A 21,428-nucleotide genomic window follows, 5' to 3' on the forward strand; every position below is an offset into this window, starting at 1 on the left:
TGCTTTAGTATCCAAGCTGGATATACCTATTTTTATTTGTTCGATTTATTGTTTCAATGATAAAGATGTTGCCGATGCACGTTAAATGTGACGTTTCTCTGTTTTGAAGTAGCTCCACCCGTGGATAGAAGCTCGGTTTGTTTGACTTCAACAAATTTTTCTCTTGAATATTGTTTATTGTTTCTACCGCGTGAAAGTCGCTTTACGGGTCGTTTTACGTGTTCGACGAAATCAGTTCGTTTCGCAGAAGTCCAAATGTACCTTCGCTCGCACGCCACGTGGCGATTCAGTCCTTTTATATTAGGTTTCAACATGCCTGTCAAATATTTCCTTGTCACTGAAAAATAGATTCTGTAAAGCTAATAAAAATTATGTAGTTTGTATTTAAATATTGAAGATGATACTTTTTCTTCTCAAAATTTCTTTATTATATATTTGAAGTAACTAGGAAATCATACACTCAGAGATATTACTGAATAAATAGAATAAAAACATTTCTCTATTAAATAATATAAAGCACATTCCTCGACTCTGGTGTTTAATGAATTATATTGAATCGCCATCGTGTAAGCATATGATATCCTAATTATTATGTACAGAATAGCAATTTATTCTTAGAAGACTATTCACAATTTTCAGTTATATAATTTCCAGCTTTCATATTTGTATTCAATAGAATTACTAAAACATATAGGACATATTACACTTAATATTTTAGTCTAATTATCTATAATATTTACATTGTAGTGCAGTTTATAACGTCGGATCTCGCCGTAAGCTTGAGGTAATAAGATTTCGGTGATATAGTGAAACCATCGTATCCATTTAGATCGGGTTCGCCGTGCTCTGGTGAAATTTCAATGTCGAAGTAATGTATAACGTAGGCGAAGAATAAGAATAAGGATGTCCGGGCTAGCATTTCACCCGGACAACGTCTTTTACCTAAAAGGCAAAACGACATCATTAATTCTAGAACATTTTACCTCAGAATATGCAAAGACTTCAAATATTTACATCTACAACATTATCCATTGAATTTCTATTTAAATGACGTCTATTTAGCAATAAGAACTACATAAACTTAAAAAATATGATTTTATCTGGTGAATTATTTCCGGATTAATGAGCTGTGTGTATATACGTGTGTGTATACATATATGAGATTCGAAAATGTTTCAAGTGAAAAGAAACGAATCAAATTTGTCAAGATGAAATTCCAGTTCTTACAGAATATTTTATACAAATTTTATAGTGAGAAAGATTTGTGTATGGAGACTGACCTAAACCGAATGGTATGCTAGCATTATTTTGACAGAATCGGCCATTTGCGTCGAGAAATCGCTGTGGTCGAAACTCTTCTGGATGATCCCAATAAGTTGGATCATTTAGCACACTATGGAAATCCAGGAGAATTATAGTATTCTAAAATAACATAATAAAGAATATATAGACTGATGTTTTTATTCGGAATATTTATATTTGTAATACTTGCTTTGGGTATACTATATCCGCTGAAAGTTACGTCCTTCATGGTCTTGTGAGGTACTCCAAGTGGCGCCAAGACCAAATATCTTTGTACCTATCGTAATAATGATCTATTTATATAATTCAAAAGAAAAAAGTGCAATGGATCAGTAGTTACGATAATAAAAAGCGCGGAATCTTATGGTTATAGTATAATTAATTCTAATTATTAATTACTTCCGCAAGAAACGATTCCATCAAAGGTAGCGATGAATAATCTTCTAAAGTAGGGGATCTTAATCTGCCTACGACGGTATCTAGTTCTTCCTGAAGTATCTTAATCCATTCAGAGTGTAAAGATAAAAATAGGAAAGTGGTCGCTAAGGTATCTGTCGTGGTCTTTGAACCGGCTAAAAAGAGGTCCAGGCATAGGACCAATAAATTTTCCCCTTTTAAACAATTAAATTATTGTTTAGTAACAAATAGGTTATCATATTTTAATCGTATAAATAAAAGGAGATACTCACGATCAAAAATGGAATCACCTTGTTTAGTATTTTTTGAAGAAATCTCTAAAAGAAAAGCATCAATTAAATCCTGCGGTTGATTTCCAGACAGTCGTTTTTCGTGGATATTAATCTCCTCGTCTAAGAAATTCCAAAGCTTCTGAAGTATTCTCATTAAATCATTGTAACCAGATAATTCTGGTATCATGAAGCGTAGAAATGGCATTTGCGAAACAATGCCACCCATTGTGTCCATCAATCTATGAGAAGAAGTATATGAATATACTCGTGTAAGTATGCAAATTTATATTTACATTCGTATAACATACACCTTATGCACTCTTAACTACGATGTGATGATATTAAAAAAAAATCTGTTTCAAATTACCTGAAGGCATCGTGAACGGTCTCGAGAATTTCTACTAATTTCTCGTTTGCATAGTCAAATCTGTGTCCAGCGAACATAAACCAAAGAGAATTTAAAACTGCAATATCGAAAGCTGTATGCATTGGTACTGGACCTTTGACACTGGCACGTAGAAGATAATTCACAAGATTATCAGCTTCGACAATCAGCTGTTGCTCCATAATTGCTTGACCTAGGCCAAAGGTTCTGAGGTGGCGCATCGTGAAACGACGACACTGAGACCACATTGGTCCTTCCGTGAATAAAATTCCTATCAAAATTTATTAATAAGAATATGTTAAATTTGAAGTGAATATTCTAAATATAACTAAAGTAATTTTATCGTGAATTAAAAAAAGGACTAACATTACTTACCCTTCCTTTTTCCAAACGCACGGACTCTGAAAAAGAATCCATCCGGTCTTCCATTGAATTCTTCCTGAAGAAGAACTTTTTTTACCAGATCGTACGTCGAAATCACAACGGCTTTCTGATTCCCTAATTTCAGGCCCAGAATTGGCCCGTAGGTTTTCGTCAGGTCTTGAAGAGCCAAATAAGTGTATTTGTGTTTCAGTTTCAATCGTCGAAACGTGAAGAAGCAACCGATCACTGGCAGCCATTTTGGACCTATTGGAATATTGAATAAAATGCGAATATTAAAGAAACTGATGAAGTATTTTAATTTATTAGACTAACTAAATAAGTTTAAGCAATTGTTATTACTCTCGTAAAATTTGTCCTAGATTTTATAAAAAAGGTTAAAGTTAGGAATTAATATATTTGTTATTAATTACACATTGACTGTTCACCGACCAGGAGGAAAGTTGTGCGGTTTGATGCAATCATAAACGCCAAACATAAAAAGGAGTATAAGGAGAAGAGAGATGGTCGCGTAGAGCATCTTGAAATGTACTGATACTTCAGCTCGGGACTTCAAATGTACTATACCAAGCTACTATACCAAGCATATATACGTATTGTAACAAAAACGATTCTAGTGGCACTCTGTGATATTATCGGCGTGACACCCATGGCCTCTGACAAAAATATCTTTTTGTCTGAGACATCCTTTTCATGGTGTTCTTCTCACTCCGTGCTCCGTTTGAAAAAATGTTATCTGTTCCTTTTTTTCTTTTTTTAAGACTATGATACAACAAAAACTCAACGCGAGATAAATCGCTTAGTTGAACTTAACAATCATTGTCGTTTATGTAATATCGTAAAAGAAATTCTTCGGCGAAAGTCTCCACGCTTTCGATCATGAGAAAAGTACTGTGAATTGTTTATTTAAGAAGAGCGACGATTTCAAATTTGAAACGCTATTTTTGAAAAGATTAAAGAAGAATGAAAATTCTATTTCGGTATATCTGTGAATTTGGTGGTTGTTAATGGTCTGTGGTTTCTACTTGTCTATTTATAAGCAGTTTACTTATGAAGAATGCTTGGAATACTGAATATACGAGGTTAAATTCCTCTCGAAATGAAAGAGAATAACCACAAATAAAAAAGATATTATTTCTCTTTTTACTTTTCAAATACGATTCCTGAAAAAAATTATGGATAATTAAAATAATAATTGTTCCATTAGCTTATATTCAGCTCACTAAGGTCAATGAAACATACTGAAATAAAAAGAACCGACTACCTGTTTATTTTTATTATAGCTTACAAAAAAAGAGGCGCCATAGAAACTGTACTTTCGAAGTTGCTGCTGAATTATTTCCTGGTTAAATAAACTAATAGAAGTTAACCGATCCAACAGGTTCTGCATTTCTGTCAGTTGCAATTTATAGTTACCTACTAATTATATCATATCCGCTACATTTGTAATGTCGTGTTGTTGTTGACCTTCCGTAACATGAAGTGGCAGTAACACGAAACTTTCCGATACACCCACGATCTCGAATAATTCTGTTGGAAAGTTTTGGAAAGTAACTCTGACCTACAACTTTTTTCTAAATCAAAGATTAAAATTCGATCATCAAAAATATTGTAATCAAAAATAGTGTTATATAAAATGATCAATGATGTTTCTCTTATATTTAATCATTTGATATATTACTACTCATAATAATATTGTAATATCGTAGAATAGCTTTGATTGGAGATCGGCTGAAATTAGAAAACACCGTGTACGTCGTCCTTTGTGGTTTGTTTACATCTAAGAGCGCCTATGTGACTAAAGTGACCTAGTTCTTGCAGAGGTATGAGAAAAACGATAAACAGCGTTAGAACAAAAGACGATTTCGGTTTTCAAGGAGAGGTGACGGAGAGGTCAGAGTATGCGAGTCGAAAAGCGAGTGTGTTGCGAAGAGCAGAGTTGATCGAGACGTCGAAGCATAGAGTCGTTAGAATTGAGTTGTTAGTGTTGTAGAGTTGTTAGAGTTGCTAGTGAGAGAGAGAGAGAGAGAGTTACCAAATAGTTGTCAAGTTATTTGATGTAAATACGAGCGTTGTATTTAGTTTTCCTGTTAATCAAACATCGTTTTCTGTCTAACTAATATCTGTAATTTCAATCCATTATTAATAAACTATAATTAATCGGACAAAACTATATCTTTAATATATTCCGATATTACAATATATTATATTATAAGAATATATTCATTGCTTCACATGTGACTATTTAATATGGCGCTTAATTAGATTTTATGATCATGCAAGATGTTATATCGTAATTTTCTTTCTAGACAATCGTTTATACATTGATATACCTACACGTGTTTGAGTATGTATTTTAAAACAAACATAAGTAGACGTCGTGCGCTTGGACACGTATGTTTTATGAGCAATGTTTGCAGATACACGTCGATGAAGTAGTAGCAATAAACATTTTTTTTTAACTTTCCCATAAATGTTTTCAATCTTCATTCATTCGCTTTCTTCTTTTTGGAAAAAATAATAATATAATAAGTTTCATGTATTTACGAATGTAGACTTAATCTTTATATATAGAAATACTTTCCTTATTACCGCTTTCTAATAGAGTAAAATGTTGTACAGTTGCTAGGAAAAAATCACTTACAGCCACTTTTGGTTTCGCCGCCATTAAATTCACGTCAATCCTAACCAATCGTAATTTAAGCTAGAAATTACTCGAAGGCGGCGCTAATGGATCATTGTTCATGCGCGCGAAACTTACTTAATACGTTCTAATCCCTCATTGCTCTCGTAAACTCGTAAAATTGCTTACTATTGTGGTAATCGGTTGGTATTGAACTCGCAAGATTTCCATTTAACCATACAATCACCTTGAGAAACGTAGAAAAGAATATATTCTTAAGGAAATAACTTTGGACACTTAATCGTTTCATCTGAAAGATATTCTAAATATGTATGTATTGGCTTCTTCCGAAAGGTTCGTTTCGTTTTTATTATAAATTCCTAGCAAATAATATTATTGCTGTTAGTTGGATACTAAAGAAAATTAAGAAGAAACGTAAAAAAATTCATTAATAAAACAGGTTCATTTTTTCAGTAAAATAATATTAAATCTCATATATACATACTAAGATATATACATACCTCTATCTGTCTCATTCACCAAGTATAATATAGTCCTATTATTATGTATTTATCATAATCTTTACAAAACTTATTCCAAATGCATAGGCCTGGGATGAAATACTCTATGAGAGCCTGTAGAAGCTATTTAAAAGAATTCATTACTAAAAAGGCCAACAGTTTTTTAAGAAAAGCTCGTGAAACTACAAACGGTGAAAAATCTAATTCTAGTTAAATCTTTCCTAACTCTTAATCATTCCAAACCAAACAGCATTAAAATGTTTCTTACATGTAAGTTGAAGTAAATAATACGAAATATTTTAGGTTCACAGAAATTCTTCGGTAAATGTTTCTAATCAAATATATTATTTCCTAACAAAATCTCACTTAGTTCGTCGAACCTACGAATGTCAAGGAGATAAAACGTTGTCACAAATTGTAACGAAACGAACGAGAGAAAGAAGCCCGGAGGAAAGTGGAAATCATTGGCCGGTTGAAGAGATCGATTAGAAAATATACGTGTACGACATTTCTCCAATTCTATTTTCTTCCCCGAGCGAAACACATTGGATGAAAAGTCTGACCCTGCGGTATAGTTGGATTAAAGCAAAAGTTTCTCTCGTCGTGCATTGAGGCCGATTCCACTGCGCAATGTACACATACATACAACCTATTAAGCCGAGTTTATACTTGATGAACAGATACGAACAAACATAAACGACATCAATGAATCAACGTGATAAGCATCAACAAACATGATTGCTTAGGAGATGACACACCAAGTGTGATTTAAATTGCAATGAAGCTTCCACTAGTCATAGGTTAGTTTAGTCTGTGGACTTTATCAATTAACAAGGGAGTTCTAAAAAACCTTGAGTATACAGTTGCTTACGAAAGTATTTGAATATTTATAGAAACCTTCTTTTGTTATGCGAAACGATTCTGAAATTGATGAGAGTGATGAAACGCGACTATTATGATTATATTGATACATTTTAAACAAATCTGAAACTAATACATAGAAGTTGCAAGACATTCTGTCTTGCAGGTACTTATATATTTTGTAGAGATCATAAAAGTGTTTAAACAGTGAATTATCTATTATATTAATAATCTTCAATGTCTAATGGGAGCATGTTTAACACCTATTATATGTATAAGATGGTTATTCATGTGTATGTACTAATTTTTTACTAAATATATGTTTGCAATAAAAGACTTGTAACTTTTATATGCATTTTTAGATTGATTTCATATTTTATCAAGTATAATCAGAATAGTCGGGTCTCGTGTTGCCTATGAAATTTTTAATTGGTTAATAGGTACAATATATTAAATTGGCATAACATATATACCTACATAAAAGTTTTCTATAGTTGATGTTCAAGTACTTTCATGAGACTTTTAGCTTTTCGAGACTGTAGCTTTCTGTATTAAATACGAATTATATGTATACAAATACCTGATCTATGTTTGTTTATTATAATGATATTGGATTACTTTTCAAAGTTGGCTTAAAGAACTGGTGGGCATAGCGATGTCTTGTTAAAGAAGGAAAATCCAATCAATCAATTAATGTGGAGCTACTGTACTGGTTTGCGTTCATTCGTCAGGTGCAGACCCGGCTTTATAAAGCAGTTGGATAACTCAAAGAGAATACAGTATAGCGGCAGGAATTAATTTATGTCGCTGAGTGCATGTGAGCCGTACCACTCTCATATGTGTGGGTGCACGGATACTTTCTCTACGGTCGAGGTCTCCCATATACAACCCGACACGACTTCCTTCCATACAGATTCGAACTTTCTCCGGTTTTGCAGTAGCAGCGGCGGCTACAACCGCGTGGCCATGTTGCGTCATGTCGAGTGGATCCTCGGATGACGAAGCGAAATGCGATGGTGTTAATGAAATATGTATTAACAAACTGTACTGGTAATACCGGCGTATTAGTGTAGATTACGATTTGGATGTAGAATATTTGAAAAAGAAGCGAGAAGAAATACTATAAGAAAATATTGAAGTTATGTTTGTCGATGATTCGTGTAGCAAATATTTACTTAATTCTTGCTTTTGCGAAATGTTCTAATCTTAAGTAGGTTCTGGAATTTATATATTACTTAGTTAACGTGGAGCAATGCCATGTGAAAATTTGTAATAATAGGAAGTTTTTCTTTATTAGGCTTTTCTTTCTTTGCTATGTAGACTTACTATAATTTTCTATAATCTTCGTTCGTAATACCTCTAAAAAATATGTGTGATAATTAGGTGAAATAATAACAAAATTGCCTTAACAAAATATTAATCAACTTTATTTGTAACGGCATCGGTTAACAAAAGTAACAACAACATTGTATAAAAAGGGGGAGTAGAAAATATACATACATAAAGATAGAACGCGTTAGGGTCAGGGCCGTGTCAGTCGATTAATCCTTCGAAAACTTAACTCTCTACAACTTATTATACGACTAAGATAATATATACAGCGGCTTATGTTACAATACTCTTGAATAGGTTTTTATACAAGCTATAGATTTTTATACTGCTCGATCAGTGATTGGTAAACCCAAAGTTGGTTGTCTGACCGCTTTGATTTTTCGATGCTGGTGGTGGCACCAGGTCCTGACTGATCGATGGAGCTTCAGTCTTCGAAGATCTATCCCATCTAACCTTGTTCTCGTCGATTCGATGTTGCTGTTGCTGAGCCTGAGCGTTCTGCTTTGAAGCAGCATCAGAACTATAAGGAACTATCTGAGAACTTTGAGTCTCTGTATCTTTTCGGTCTTCCCAACCATGGTGATGGGGATGGTGGTCGTCCACAGGGAACCATTCCGATATCCAAACTGGTTTCCAAATCTTCTTCCATGCTGGAACCCAAATTTCCTTCCAAGCTGGTACCCAAATCTGTTTCCAAGCTTCTTTCCAGGCTAATTTCTTATCAGGTATCCACTCAAGTTTCTTGTCAGCCTTCCAAATCTGTTTCCAAGCTTCTTTCCATTCCAGCTTCTTATCAGGCACCCAAATAAGTTTCTTGGATGGTTTCCAAATCTGCTTCCATTCTTCCTTCCAGATAAGCTTCTTGTCATCTACCCAAATTTGTTTTTTGGCCGGCTTCCAGATTTGCTTCCAGGCTTCCACCCACTCCAGCTTCTTGTCCGGTACCCAGATCTGTTTTTTCGCTGGTTTCCAATACTTTTTCCATAGTGGTTTCCATATCAATTTCTTCTTCCACAGATCGTGACTAGTGTACTGCCATCCATGGTTATCGGTGCCGTGGAAGTGCTCACCAGGAATGCCGATTTTCACCCATTCAGGGATCCAGATTTTTTTCCAGGCTGGTACCTGAATCTCCTTCCACGCTGGTACTTGAATCTCCTTCCAAACCGGTTTCCAGATCTTCTTCCACGCAGGCACCTGAATTTCCTTCCAGGCTGGCACCTTTATAGGTTTCCAAACGGGTTTCCAAATCTTTTTCCAGGCTGGTACCTGAATATCCTTCCACACTGGGACCTGTATCTCCTTCCACACGGGCTTCCAAATCTTTTTCCAAGCTGGCACCTGAATGTCTTTCCATACTGCCTTCTGTGTTGGTACCCACACGGGTTTCCAAATTTTCTTCCACGCGGGCTTCCAAATTTGTTTCTTTGCTGGTTTCCAGATTTTCTTCCATCCTGGCTTCCAAATCAGTTTCTTCTTCCAATAGCCATGATCGTGGTGATGATGGTGATGATCGTCATGGTGTTCTTCGAGCGCTCCATTGCCTCCATCGCCACCATCTCCTCCAGAATGACCAAAACCACCACCAACATCACTTCCACTGGAATGGCCAAAAGTACCGCCAATGTCACCTCCAGAATGACCAAAACCACCGCCAATGTCACCACCGCCAGAGTGACCAAAGCCACCTCCTCCAGAATGGCCGAAACCATCTCCTGTATCACTACCGTGAGCGCTAAGGTGACCACCTAGATCTCCACCGTGACCACCTAGATCTCCACCGTGACCATTTAGATCTCCACCGTGACCACCTAGATCTCCATCGTAACCGGTAGCTAAACCGCCACCATGACCTCCCAAATTATCACCCCATCTCTTCTGTGCCGCTGTGCCATATCTATGTTCAAAAGTTATTTAAAAAACTATAATAATTTTAAAATACTTTTTGATACAATTTGAATTTAAATTTGCTATAGTATTACTATGACATTTACTACAGTATTTGAATTGTTTAAAAGAAAAATATTTTTATTCTGAAAAATCATAGAAATAGTATATAGTAAGAATGATTTTAATGAAATTCTATTTATGTATTTAGTAAAAATAATAAAATGTATACTTACGGAATTTGTTGCTGAGACTTCTGTTCTTGCAGTTGATTCTGATCCACTGCCTTGCTCGCCACAAGTGCGGCTTGCAGTAGCACTACTAGTGCAGCCTGTGAACAACGTAATTGCAGCTATTACAGAATTTCTCTATAAGTAACATGCTAGCAAATGTCACTATTTAACGCCGTCTGCCTTAACTATTTTTGAGTTCCAGATATAATTACGTTTAAATCTTGATAAGAAAACTGAAACATACAATACAAGACACGGAGAAATTTTTATTTTTTTACGGTAATATTCTAGTCATGACTTTTAACCGCTGTTCGTTTATGGTACATCACTTTCGAAACTCGTTGCCAATCGATAATCAAGTAACACGTTTGTAGACAAATAGTGACTGTCGCCCTACAGTTCCGGTTCTGTCCATCGTTGTTCTCGAATTGTTATACATGGTTGAGGAGAAATACTATGAGCATTGAAGAAATCAGGATCGTTTAAAATTATAATAAATAACAGAAATATCTAGTTCAATGTTTCTGCAATATTAAATATTTTAAAACTTAAATTATATTATTAAATATTATTTTCTAGATTTATGATTATTCATGAAGAGTATGCACATTTTACCTATATTTTATTATACTATGTCTGGACAACAAAATGATTAAAAACGATCTACATAGTACCATATAAATTAACCATAGATTCTATTTTTCAGATAAATAACTTGGAGCGTCTAACGTTGGCCCAATCGTTAAATGGTAATCAACATTACTTTACCAGAAACTTCAAGTACGATGATCTTAATAGTCAAGTCGATCACCATTCTTCAATCATGACACTCGCTACTTACTCCAGATATGACGAATCTCAAAGACATCACCGATTATTTCGCTTGCACCCTTGCTACGATGAAATCGTTCGAGAACATCCACCTTACTCAGATACGATAGTTAAAAGATTCACAATTTGTGGATAAGGTCGAGAAACTTAATCGAAACAAATATTTTGAAAGAAAAACTAACCACGCATCCCGGGCGAATCCTCATATTTTTCGCAATGCCGCCCGTCGGGCTCGGGCCGCGTACTCTTGTTCCCTAAGTGCAGGAAAACGTAAGTTACTTCGTCCAATCAGCGGAACGCCGTTGTTATATAGGCGCGTATTCTCCCCCAGTGCTATCGTCGGAAGGTGACTCGTGGTCATGGTGCGCCTGGGCCAGGTGCTGAAGGTGGTGGTAAAATCGTTCTGGTGGAGGAGGCAGTCCACATAGTCAGAGGAAATCGAGACACGATGGTGGTGGGCTCCGAGGGGACGACGTTACGGAAAGCCCGTAACTTGACTACCTAGCGATGGAACCGATTTTATTCTTTTCTGTTGGCTGACCACAGTTTGTTACATGAAGGTACTATCATGTTCTTCTAAGGTTTTCCTTTTTTGTGGATCTATATTTACAATATTTCAAATTTCAATGCTATTTCCTTCTTTAAACTAAGTAGTCGTTTTGGAGATAATCAGGGCAGTATAATAGAAAACGTAATTTATATATTATATTATGTATTATGTAGAACTTGAGATAATGGAATTAATAGAATGAATTGTTCTTTTGAGTAAGAGTTTCTCTATTTTGAATATTGTATTTATTAATCAATTAAATTATATATATCATATATTATTTCCATTTAGCATGTTGCAGATATTTAAAATTTCCTATTTCTCTTTGATGAAAATATATTTACCACATAATTTAACATAATTTAATTTAATTAAATATATTTCATTTAATATAAAGATACTGACTATATTATTTAGGAAAATTAATATGACAGAAAATGTCGTTATACATGTCACACAAAATTTTTAGCCTAACAATAATATTACTAGAATATTGATACTATACTGTACATGATATGTATTTTACTCATATAACTATTTACAAAATTCAAATGGAATCTCCACAACTGATTTCACTACAAAATCTGTTCTACCTATCCTCTACTCCTCATAATTGATATTGTATATTCTATAATTAGTATCCTATTCCATATTTCATAGTAACGCTAACAAAAAGCATCCATAAAATAATTTGTAGAGCTCAGAAGGGACTTAATCCCATCGCTACGTTCGCTCTCCTTCTTCCTTGCCGGAGTCCACCTCCCACGAGCAGACTGGCGATCTTACTTTATACTATACCACGATGGGCTATCGTTCCGGAGAAAGTGATCGGGAACGCGATCCGGTCGGGCGAGCCTGACGGTTTCGTTCTCTTGGTATTTACGCGGCTCTGTCCAGCGAAGGCGAAGTTCACGGGTAAGCAAGGTTATGTAGCAAGGTTATACCTGATGTTCCAGATTACCTGAGAAGGGAAAAGTGGTGGCAAAAAGAGATCGATCGGCGCCACTTTGTGTTTCATGTAAATTTTTTTCCTTTGTATGATCGGACCGATTTCGGGACATCCAACCGTTTCACATCCACTGCTGGTTTCTCTTCTGGAAGGCCCCACGGCTGGACCAGCATCGTTTTTCCTTTCACATATCCTGTCATCGTTGATAAGCGCCGGAAGGCGTACGATCGACGTCACATCAAATTTTGCCACTTGGTTCAGTGATTGAGGAGCATACATTAAAGTAGGAAAAAGTTTCTCTACCTGTAAAAGACTAAAAGGAATTGGATTTTTAAGAGCTGAAGAAAAAGGTGTTGCGAATAATGGAAATGTAGAAATAGAAATTTGTATCATAAATTATAGAATCTCTAGTTATATTCCTTAATCCGTAATTTCTTTTAATAAGGAAAAGTACATATTCATAAAAATGTCGTATAGAAAATCGCGGAACTAATTGTTGCTGCTAGGCACAATCGTAGTTTCGCCTTTACATCGAGTGAAAATAAATTTCCTGATGCGTCCTTATTCATTAATGATTTCTAATGCGTTCTGTTTCATTAATTACGCATACGATTTGGGTAAATCAACTTCCGAATGAGATTCCGTTTACGCAATTTTACTACCCGTTCAGTTATTCAACAGTCACGAGACAAACAGAAATATAGTAATCTCTTATTTAATCTAATATCTCAAGATCATTGATCGAAATATGTTCAAGATATACAATTTTATGTACAATACAATTTTGCTCCTTGGAAGAGGGACTCACATTCCTATATGTTACATACTTTCGCAAGATTTAATTGTCTGAAACGAAACAACGGACACGGATTATGGTGGCGTTGCGTTTTATTTGAAAAACTCATAATCACAGACGGCTGCATCAGTGAAAGTTCACGCTAAAGTGGGAAAAAATATTACAATGCAAAAGGTACGACTCCTGTTACCTCTTTGAGATCTCAACCATTAGTAATTGCGAAATATATGTCAACATTCCAAATTTAATGGAATATATGTAATTTAAAAGAATAATAGCACAAATGAGGCTGTCAGAGAAACAAAAGTGGACGATGAAGGTAGGAAACGAAATAAGTTATGAGAAAGCATACTCAATAAAAATGATATAAAAATATTTCTTTCACTTTAATGATAATTTCTTTTACTTTGGTTCCATTTTCAGGTGACGCACTTTGATCATCACAAATGATGCAAAATCTGAAATATGGTAAGAATAAGTGAACGATAATAAATAATAATAAATGTCATAAAGTAGATATCTCTAATTAGACAATGAAGTCTTTATTTTACTTAACCTTGGTATTAGTGACTTGAAATGGATATCGATTCCATCCAACGTATTCCAAAGTTATTTCGTATGTGAATATGTTGTACTACACCACTGGGTTTGCGAGCCAAGCTGGAAGTGATAACTGTCTAATTTCGCGCGAAATACGCAACGACAGGTACACGTATTCGCAGGATGAAAGTGAATTCTTTATTCTACGAAGCCAAACACTTGAAAGCAAACGAAACTGCTAGGATATGTTCCAACTATTCCGGTTCGTAAATCATTTGGTCGCGCGGTTGCTCCAGATTTTCAAACCCGTACGCGAGAACAATCCAGACCGACGTTTCACCATTCCTCCGCGTCTGCGATATTAGTTTCCGCTTGATACTAGCATTTTCTTTTGACCCTGAGAAAAAGGCCCAACCTGAACGTTCAAAGCTGAAAGCCATTATTCTTAGAATTTCTTATTAAGTTCTAACTTTCAGTTCTTCCTACGTTCATCATTGCGTGTCACAACTTAAAAGCCCGGCGCGGAATAAATACTTATTGGCTGTTATCTGGTAAAGTTTCACTAATTAATTTCCTATTTTTTAGAGGGAGAGTTAGCAATCGCAAATATTGATGTATGTACATATATATTATAGCAAGGATGTCTAGGAGTGTGAAACGGAGAAGAAGATCTGTCATGTATCATTTGGCGCGTGGGTGGAAGTAAAAAAAGGACGTTTGAGACGTTCCAAAGGCGCGACGGTAAATAGAGGATCGAAATATTTTAGAAATTTGTATTTGCACTCCAGATGGTCGACTTATGGGCAAATACCTACGGCTTGCTTTCTAAACGTCTCGTCCCTCAAGGTAGTCTCTCTCCTCGAAATGTCTCTTCTTCGATATTTGGGTTACGTGCTCCGGTAAAAAGGTTTATGAAAAACAAACGATTGCTTCACGTTCCCGGAAACGGTGTCTTAGTTTAGTTCTTATCAGAAGTAGAACTAGGTCTTCCTTCTAGTTTCTTCTTTGAGAGTTAGAAAGAAAAGTTTTATTCACGAAAGATAAAAGAATTGGTACCATATTATTAACAAATTAATCTGCAATTAAGAATAATATTAATATTTACGTTACTTATTTTCAGTATGGAGAAGTGATATAAACTTTATGAAAGAAAAAAGATGTAAATACCTGTCTTCTTCTTTTAAAACTCACATTGTTAGAAAATTGCTCTTTATGATAAGGAGTAATGTAAGTATTTATGATATTCGTTTCATTTAGAACAGAATACGTTTCGCATTGCGTGATACTTTATCCTACTTTGTCTGTGCAACAGTTCACTCGGAAAGATGTTCCCGTCACTTTCGTTGAAACAATAGGTAATTTAAATGGGGATTTAAATCTTTACACAAATTTCTTCGCTGGTGATTTTATTTACTGCATCTCTATATCAAATAGTTGGCAATAATCGAGGAAACGAGTAAGCAGATATGCAAGATGAATGTTTATCCTTCCTATTTTATGCACGATGTCTTTCGAGCTTATAGTCTCTTCTGATTCCACAATGTGTTTGCTTTCTATTAGCGGTGGAAAAGGACATACGAATTTTCTTAAAAAATAAAAATTATAGTGAATTTCATTACTAATTATTCAAAAAATTCTTAAAAATGTTTAGTTTTTAAGAAAGCGAAGAAAATAGAATTTCTAAAGAAATAATTCGTCTCTAAAAAGCAGAGATATAAAACTTGCTCTATCAGAATGTTACTCTACCTACAGGAACACGTGTAGTCGTCTAAGAACACGTTTTAATGTTTCGTACACCATCCTAACTTTTTTCTGTCCGTAAAATTAAATGATTACAGTATCGTTAGTCTTCAAGATATAATTACGTCCCTTTACTTCGAAAATTTTTCATTTGTCTTTGATTTTTTGTCCATGTAATTTCTCGGGAGTGAAAGGTGTCCGTGGTGATTTCATACTACATGGTCACATACACGTACGCTCGTTTACGCACGTTCGCATGTCCATATAAACAAACATTATCGCGTTACCTAATCCTTGTTACCCGCCATCCATTAACAATTAATGCTTCGCCATGATTTTCACCAATTAAAGTGTCCACGCGAATGATATAGGGAATTAGAAAATACAAAACTGCACAGTACATAATTGCACATTACATAATATGAAAAAATATATAAAATATATAAATATATGAACATATATAAAATATAGTGCTTTTTATAATATTCGATAGGTAAAACAACTTTCCATTTTGCTATTTTTTCTACTTTTGTGATTACTATACTCTCTAAAATATAAATTTACATAAAAACCCGCAGTCTATTTGTAACGATATTTTGTGATCTTGAGCTAGTAGTAAACAAAGAAATTTATGTTTAACTTGAAAGTTCTATCACGTTTTAAGTTCCAAATTTCATGTAGTGCTCAATATGATCTTTGACAGGTTTCGTGTCACGTGTATTGTCTTCAGTACACACTGAACTTTCCGTTCATGTTTCTGACATTTTCAACGCTTGTCAGATAAGTATAATAGTAGCGTGCACTATCGGTGGCACACGTGATTTGAAAGAAAAATTGTGCGTGAAGACATCAGAATGTGTTAGAAAGCAACTCAATGTGGAGTATCCCTGTTAAGATTTTATTTCAATCAGAACTAATATTATTTACTTATTTGCGAAGATTTATTTCTCATTGCATGGAAAACTTTAGTAAACTTTCGAATCATTTTGTAGGGTTTTATCGGTTGATGAACTTCATAGTATTTTTTTTCACCGAACGTTCAACAAGTGTTATTTAACTAAAACTGTGTTTGATATTCAATTAGAACGTTTGGTATATGCTGTCGTTCGTTATATAGTTCGGTTAATGTTAGATCCTTTGAATATCTGCCAGTTCCGGCGTGTGGAAGTTTAGTGAAAGTAACAAATACCGCCGGGCAATTGATGTAACAGCCTTACTCTAGACTTCTGTCAATCTCGTCATTCCATTACGAATCGTAATGCTTCTAGAAATACGATGGGTCGCCCCTGTTAATAAGTGGGTAAGTCAGTGAAAGGTGTTCCATCATTCGTAGTCCATATCCTGGAATTAAGATACATACTTAAGAAAATTATGAAAGGAACTATTTAAAATTTACAGCGTCGTAACTTCTCATTGATTGATTACAAAGAATTCTTAAGCTTGATATGTATTTTTCCGCTACTTTTGTGTATTAATATATGGTATGAATGTTGCTGGTACTACATTTGAATTTCCAAAATATCTCAGTTCCCGACGTATCAATTTTGATATATCCGGTACGAAAAATACTTGAGTTTACGTATATCTGAGTCCAAGAATACTTGAATCAACATCGATAATTCCGAGTACATAATTTTTGTAATGTCTGAAGTCAGAGGTAGCTAAAGTAGGTACTTGAACTTTCAAATACATAAATCCAAGAGTGCCTGAATTTTCAATGTACAAGTTCTCATGTATGTATTCTCTTCCGAATCTTCGATTACTTGAATTCTGAAGTAAGTACTTGAATTGCTATCGTGTAGTTAGTACTTGTAGACAATAAACATTTAAAACAAGCATCTGTTCTATTCATTAGAAAGCGTTAGGTATTGTCACATCCTTGTTTGAAAGTGAATTGCATGGATTTTCTTCGGGCCACGGGTTACGTATTCATCCTCTTCGATTTCCTGGCACGCAGTTGCGTACACTTCGATAGATATCTTTATCCTCGTGCAGCGTAAATTAGAAACCGGATGTTCCACTCTCTACAGAAATCCAGCGACATTTTAGGAAACTAGCATTGAAGATTTTTCTCTTGTCTGGTGAGATCTTGAATGACATCGGAAAATGAGGATGAACAAAGGAGCGTTGGAAGGCGTAAAACGTAATTGTCAGAACTGTCAGTGGAGAGTGTCAGAATGCGCTAATCGTCGAGATTAACTTTCACATATTGTAACAGCTATATGAACGTTGGAATGTTCTCAGAGAGCAGGAAGAGTTATTAAGATCACGGCCGGTTACCCAAGCACGCTTGAATAAGCTTTGATTCCATGGAATTTTCTCCTGTCATTAACCTTCACGAGTAGTATTAAAATATTTTGTACTTAACGTTCGACTAAATCGCTCATGTATCTTCATACATTAAGAGCGCAAGTGAAATGAAAAGAATGCCAAATAATGTGCTATATGTTGAACGCGTCGAAATTAAGTAACAAAGATTTCACTTTATGGTTCGAGATTCAAGGTAAAGTTTACTGCATCTTTTTTCTTTCAGTTTCAGGTTCTTTCTTCCATGTATTTTTAAGTTTTTCGTGTTAATATCGTTAATCACGAAGAACCTGAAGTTGTCCGGAGAATAGTTTTATAGGAGACATTGACCAGTGACAGATATAAATCTTCCCGTTCACGATTAGCGAATTTCTATATTGCTCCTTGACATTTCAAGTAAGTAAAGCTATGTGGAAGAATAAGAGGCATTGGCGCAGTCATTAAACTCTTGAATAATACCTGCTTTCCAATCTACCATTATTTTACTTCGTGATATCGAAATGTGACTGTAAGTGATTGTAATAAATACACGCCTTACTATGTAGAAAATAATATATTACGGAAATTTTATATATTTCATGACTTATCATATCAGAAATAAAGAAGAACACATGAGTAAACATGTAGGAAAGAAACATCAAATATTATATTCTATCTTATTGCAGAGTAAAAATAGAAAATTCTACGAATATTCGACGCCACTGAAAATAGAAACAGCTGAGTAAGAAGGAAATGTGTCCCATGTATCCTGCAGGTCACCGAGTTCAGATAGTTATCCCTTTCTCATGTGACTTGGTCTCTTCTTTCCTGCTTCCCAGCCGAACAGGCAATTTCCACGATGGGAAAGTCACAATGGTGGTACATCCTTTTAGCATGAAACAGGCAAGGAAAAAACCAACGCGTGCCTGCCTTCGGTTTTCGACTTGTAAACGAGTGAGTGCATGCTTCCGCTATAACGAATGAGTAGAGAGCTGAAGATGCATCTGAAGACGGTGCAGGCTGTGCTGGGTTGAAAGTGAAACTTACATCTCAACGCGGCAATGTGATCGAACCAATTAACAATCGCCTGGAGTCATGAGCTTTCGATCTGGTGTACGCATGGATGCATCCGGCACCTTAAGAAATTAATGGCACTTTCGTGCAATACAAAGATCGAATTATCCATAGAAAATACTGGAAAATATCTTATAAATATTTGGAAAATATTAAAAAATATTGGGAAATATTTGTTAGATATTTTAATCACATATAAGAACAATTTATTTTTTGATAATTGTTTAGCTTTGGCGGCTTTTTTCACCACTAAAAAAATATATTAGGTATTTAATTGATCTCATATATTAAATTAAATAATATAAACACTGATGTAGAACTAAATAATTGAGCTTTCATTTAATCTGGAAAGAATAGAAAATAGAATAGAACTTTTCAAGCTTGAGGCAATATTCAATATGTTTTATACAGGTTCTTTTTGTTATTTATAGTTATTCGATTTCATCGCTTCGATAGCATTGAACAATATCTCCTTAAACTATTATAGAACCAACTTACAACTTGCATGAATAATAAGTAATATTTAAAAAAATGTGTCCGAGGAAGAAATAAAGATCGCTTTCTCTGAAAGGAACTTATTAATAATGCATAACAGCGCATGATTTGTATGCAAGCAGATGTAAACTTTTTCCCATATTTACGTAGATTATAAATCCACCAGATTGCTTATATAATCACGTATAATTCCGACGGAGATATTATCCGGATATCTTCCGGAATTTCTACGAATATTCTTGTAACTTTTTTATAACGTCTGTCTTCAGTCATGTTTCGAGTTGTCAGAGTCAAACTTCCGGGATATTCACGTATACGGGTAGAGAGCTGCGGTTGCATCGTATAGACCCACAGTGTCTCGATGCGTTCGAGACGATTTCAGTTCGAAAGTTAAATTCAACTCCTGTAATCAATGATGTGCCCTGAGCAGGTGAAATCTGGATGTTTAATTGGGTGTTCAGTTGGATGTCACAGAACGGTTCTGATCTAGAAATTCTGTTTGATCGTCGACATTAAATTATATGTGGTTTACATTACGTTGATGTACTATGTTAATAGAAAAACAAACAAAAAACCTTTTTAAAGAATCTATTAGCATTAGAATAAGAAAATAATAAATTATACTGTTGAGTTGTCATTATTTTCTATTAAATAATGAAACGTTCGAACAAATATTGCTCTTGGTAAAGTGATTGAGAAAGGTGGAACAGATGAAGAAAAAAAAGAGATTAGAAAAGTACTAGACGAAAGAATAAAAATAGTTATAGGAATAGAAACGGGAAATAAGATATACGAATGGAAACATGCAATATTAGTAAAGTAGTTTATACATAGTAAATGAAGATAGGGCATGCATGAGTAGGAAAGATAAATGCAGAATATGTGTGGGACAATGTTTAGTTTATAAATTTAGCAAACCAAAGTCCATTTTAAATAAAGTTTGAATTATATAGTAGACTATACATATATATACTGATCTTGGTTGCAGACAATACGATTTAAACATATTGCCACTATTTATTAAAAAATTGTATGTAGTTCAATAGCTCAAGTATTGACGTAATTATTGTTTAGTTAGTATTTACAGACATGTAATTATTCAAGTAACAATCCAGAGTGGATAATTCTTGAAATAGTAAATAAGACGACTATATTACGATACACGGTTGTGCGGTAGAATGCGTTTGATCCCAATTCGAAAGTGAAATTTACTTCGATTCGCGGTCAGCGATGCGCGTTATCTGGGTGAAATTACGTTTCTAATGGGCAACGAAGTAAGCTATCATTACCATTGACCTGTATGTTTCATGCACGTTACAAAATGATTCCACGTTACATGCGATACGAAACCAAATAAACTAGTTATCCGCTTACGGTACAGCTCACGTAACTATCCTATCGATAGTCCTTTCGTGTTTATTCTACTATGGGACTGAACGTTTGGGTGCAAATCATTTTATAAATGAAATATTTGTGTACTATTACAACAGCTCAACTAAAAATTTAAAATTTCCAGGTATTTCAAAGTACCTAAAGTCTCAAACACCAACTGCGAAATTTTTTATAGAATAAAATTCGTCGCAATCCATATTTGAATTTAAAAATATTGAAATGCCTGATTTCCAGGATACTTATATGACAAAATATATAATGAATCTTCGAATCATTAAATACATAGGTACTCAAATTCTCTATCTACATATGGAAACACCTCAGATATTTGAATTACAAAATATCTAAGTTCTAGGATACCCGAATAACGAGGTACCTGAACTTTCCAATCATTAACTGTGACTGAATTCTGGAATATCTACTTATAAAGCCTAAATATTGAAGTACTTAAGTTCCATGATACTTGACTTTTCAAGCGAAGTTTTATAGTCTTTCAGTTTTCATGTTATGTAATTGAAGAAATTCAAGAAGAAGACATTTATAGTTGTACTTAAATCTTCA

General features: G+C 34.6%; 2 protein-coding genes and 1 long non-coding RNA gene across 6 annotated transcripts; 1 reads left to right on the forward strand and 2 right to left on the reverse strand.

Annotated features, from left to right (window-relative positions):
- Nucleotides 1-15: 15 nt before the first annotated feature.
- Nucleotides 16-5,648, reverse strand: LOC138178825 (methyl farnesoate epoxidase). Of its 3 annotated transcripts, none has more exons than XM_069111096.1 (11): nucleotides 5,519-5,648; nucleotides 5,095-5,441; nucleotides 4,178-4,331; nucleotides 2,752-3,003; nucleotides 2,359-2,647; nucleotides 1,992-2,230; nucleotides 1,702-1,913; nucleotides 1,493-1,579; nucleotides 1,281-1,422; nucleotides 741-942; nucleotides 16-359 (listed from the first exon to the last, which is right to left on the reverse strand). In XM_069111096.1, exons 2-11 carry the CDS (start codon nucleotides 5,245-5,247, stop codon nucleotides 335-337), a joined length of 1,755 nt encoding a protein of 584 aa, XP_068967197.1. In that variant the 5' UTR covers nucleotides 5,248-5,441; nucleotides 5,519-5,648; the 3' UTR covers nucleotides 16-334. The 3 variants fall into 3 exon arrangements, with proteins under 3 accessions (XP_068967197.1, XP_068967207.1, XP_068967215.1); XM_069111114.1 differs by lacking the exon at nucleotides 5,519-5,648 and adding an exon at nucleotides 3,190-4,099 and having other exon boundaries at nucleotides 26-359; nucleotides 4,178-4,287; nucleotides 5,095-5,225; XM_069111106.1 differs by lacking the exon at nucleotides 5,519-5,648 and having other exon boundaries at nucleotides 20-359; nucleotides 4,178-4,287; nucleotides 5,095-5,219.
- LOC138178951 (uncharacterized) lies at nucleotides 5,574-7,341 on the forward strand. Of its 2 annotated transcripts, none has more exons than XR_011172869.1 (3): nucleotides 5,574-5,710; nucleotides 5,855-6,171; nucleotides 6,272-7,341. It is a non-coding gene; the product is annotated as an uncharacterized LOC138178951 (long non-coding RNA). The 2 variants fall into 2 exon arrangements; XR_011172868.1 differs by having other exon boundaries at nucleotides 5,600-5,734; nucleotides 5,841-6,171.
- An 832-nt stretch (nucleotides 7,342-8,173) lies between these two features.
- On the reverse strand, nucleotides 8,174-12,823 carry LOC138181814 (uncharacterized). The gene is made up of 3 exons (XM_069117073.1): nucleotides 12,557-12,823; nucleotides 10,218-10,312; nucleotides 8,174-9,991 (listed from the first exon to the last, which is right to left on the reverse strand). The coding sequence occupies exons 1-3, from the start codon at nucleotides 12,821-12,823 to the stop codon at nucleotides 8,428-8,430; spliced, it is 1,926 nt and encodes a 641-aa protein (XP_068973174.1). The 3' UTR covers nucleotides 8,174-8,427.
- Between the last annotated feature and the right edge of the window lie 8,605 nt (nucleotides 12,824-21,428).

Source organism: Bombus flavifrons, chromosome 1 (genome assembly GCF_040668555.2).
Source record: "Bombus flavifrons isolate JBK064 chromosome 1, iyBomFlav1_principal, whole genome shotgun sequence".
Classification (NCBI taxonomy): Eukaryota; Metazoa; Arthropoda; class Insecta; order Hymenoptera; family Apidae; genus Bombus; species Bombus flavifrons.

Coding starts and splice junctions, on each gene's coding strand:
- LOC138178825 (XM_069111096.1), bottom strand. CDS start 5,247: ATGAAGATTGAAAACATTTATGGGAAAGTTAAAAAAAAATGTTTATTG. Junction 2,648..2,751: donor TGCGTTTGGAAAAAGGAAGG/GTAAGTAATGTT, acceptor AAATTTTGATAG/GAATTTTATTCACGGAAGGA. Junction 943..1,280: donor TAGCATACCATTCGGTTTAG/GTCAGTCTCCAT, acceptor TTTGCCTTTTAG/GTAAAAGACGTTGTCCGGGT.
- LOC138181814 (XM_069117073.1), bottom strand. CDS start 12,823: ATGTATGCTCCTCAATCACTGAACCAAGTGGCAAAATTTGATGTGACG. Junction 10,313..12,556: donor CACCACTTTTCCCTTCTCAG/GTAATCTGGAAC, acceptor CGTTGTTCACAG/GCTGCACTAGTAGTGCTACT. Junction 9,992..10,217: donor AAGTCTCAGCAACAAATTCC/GTAAGTATACAT, acceptor TTTTGAACATAG/ATATGGCACAGCGGCACAGA.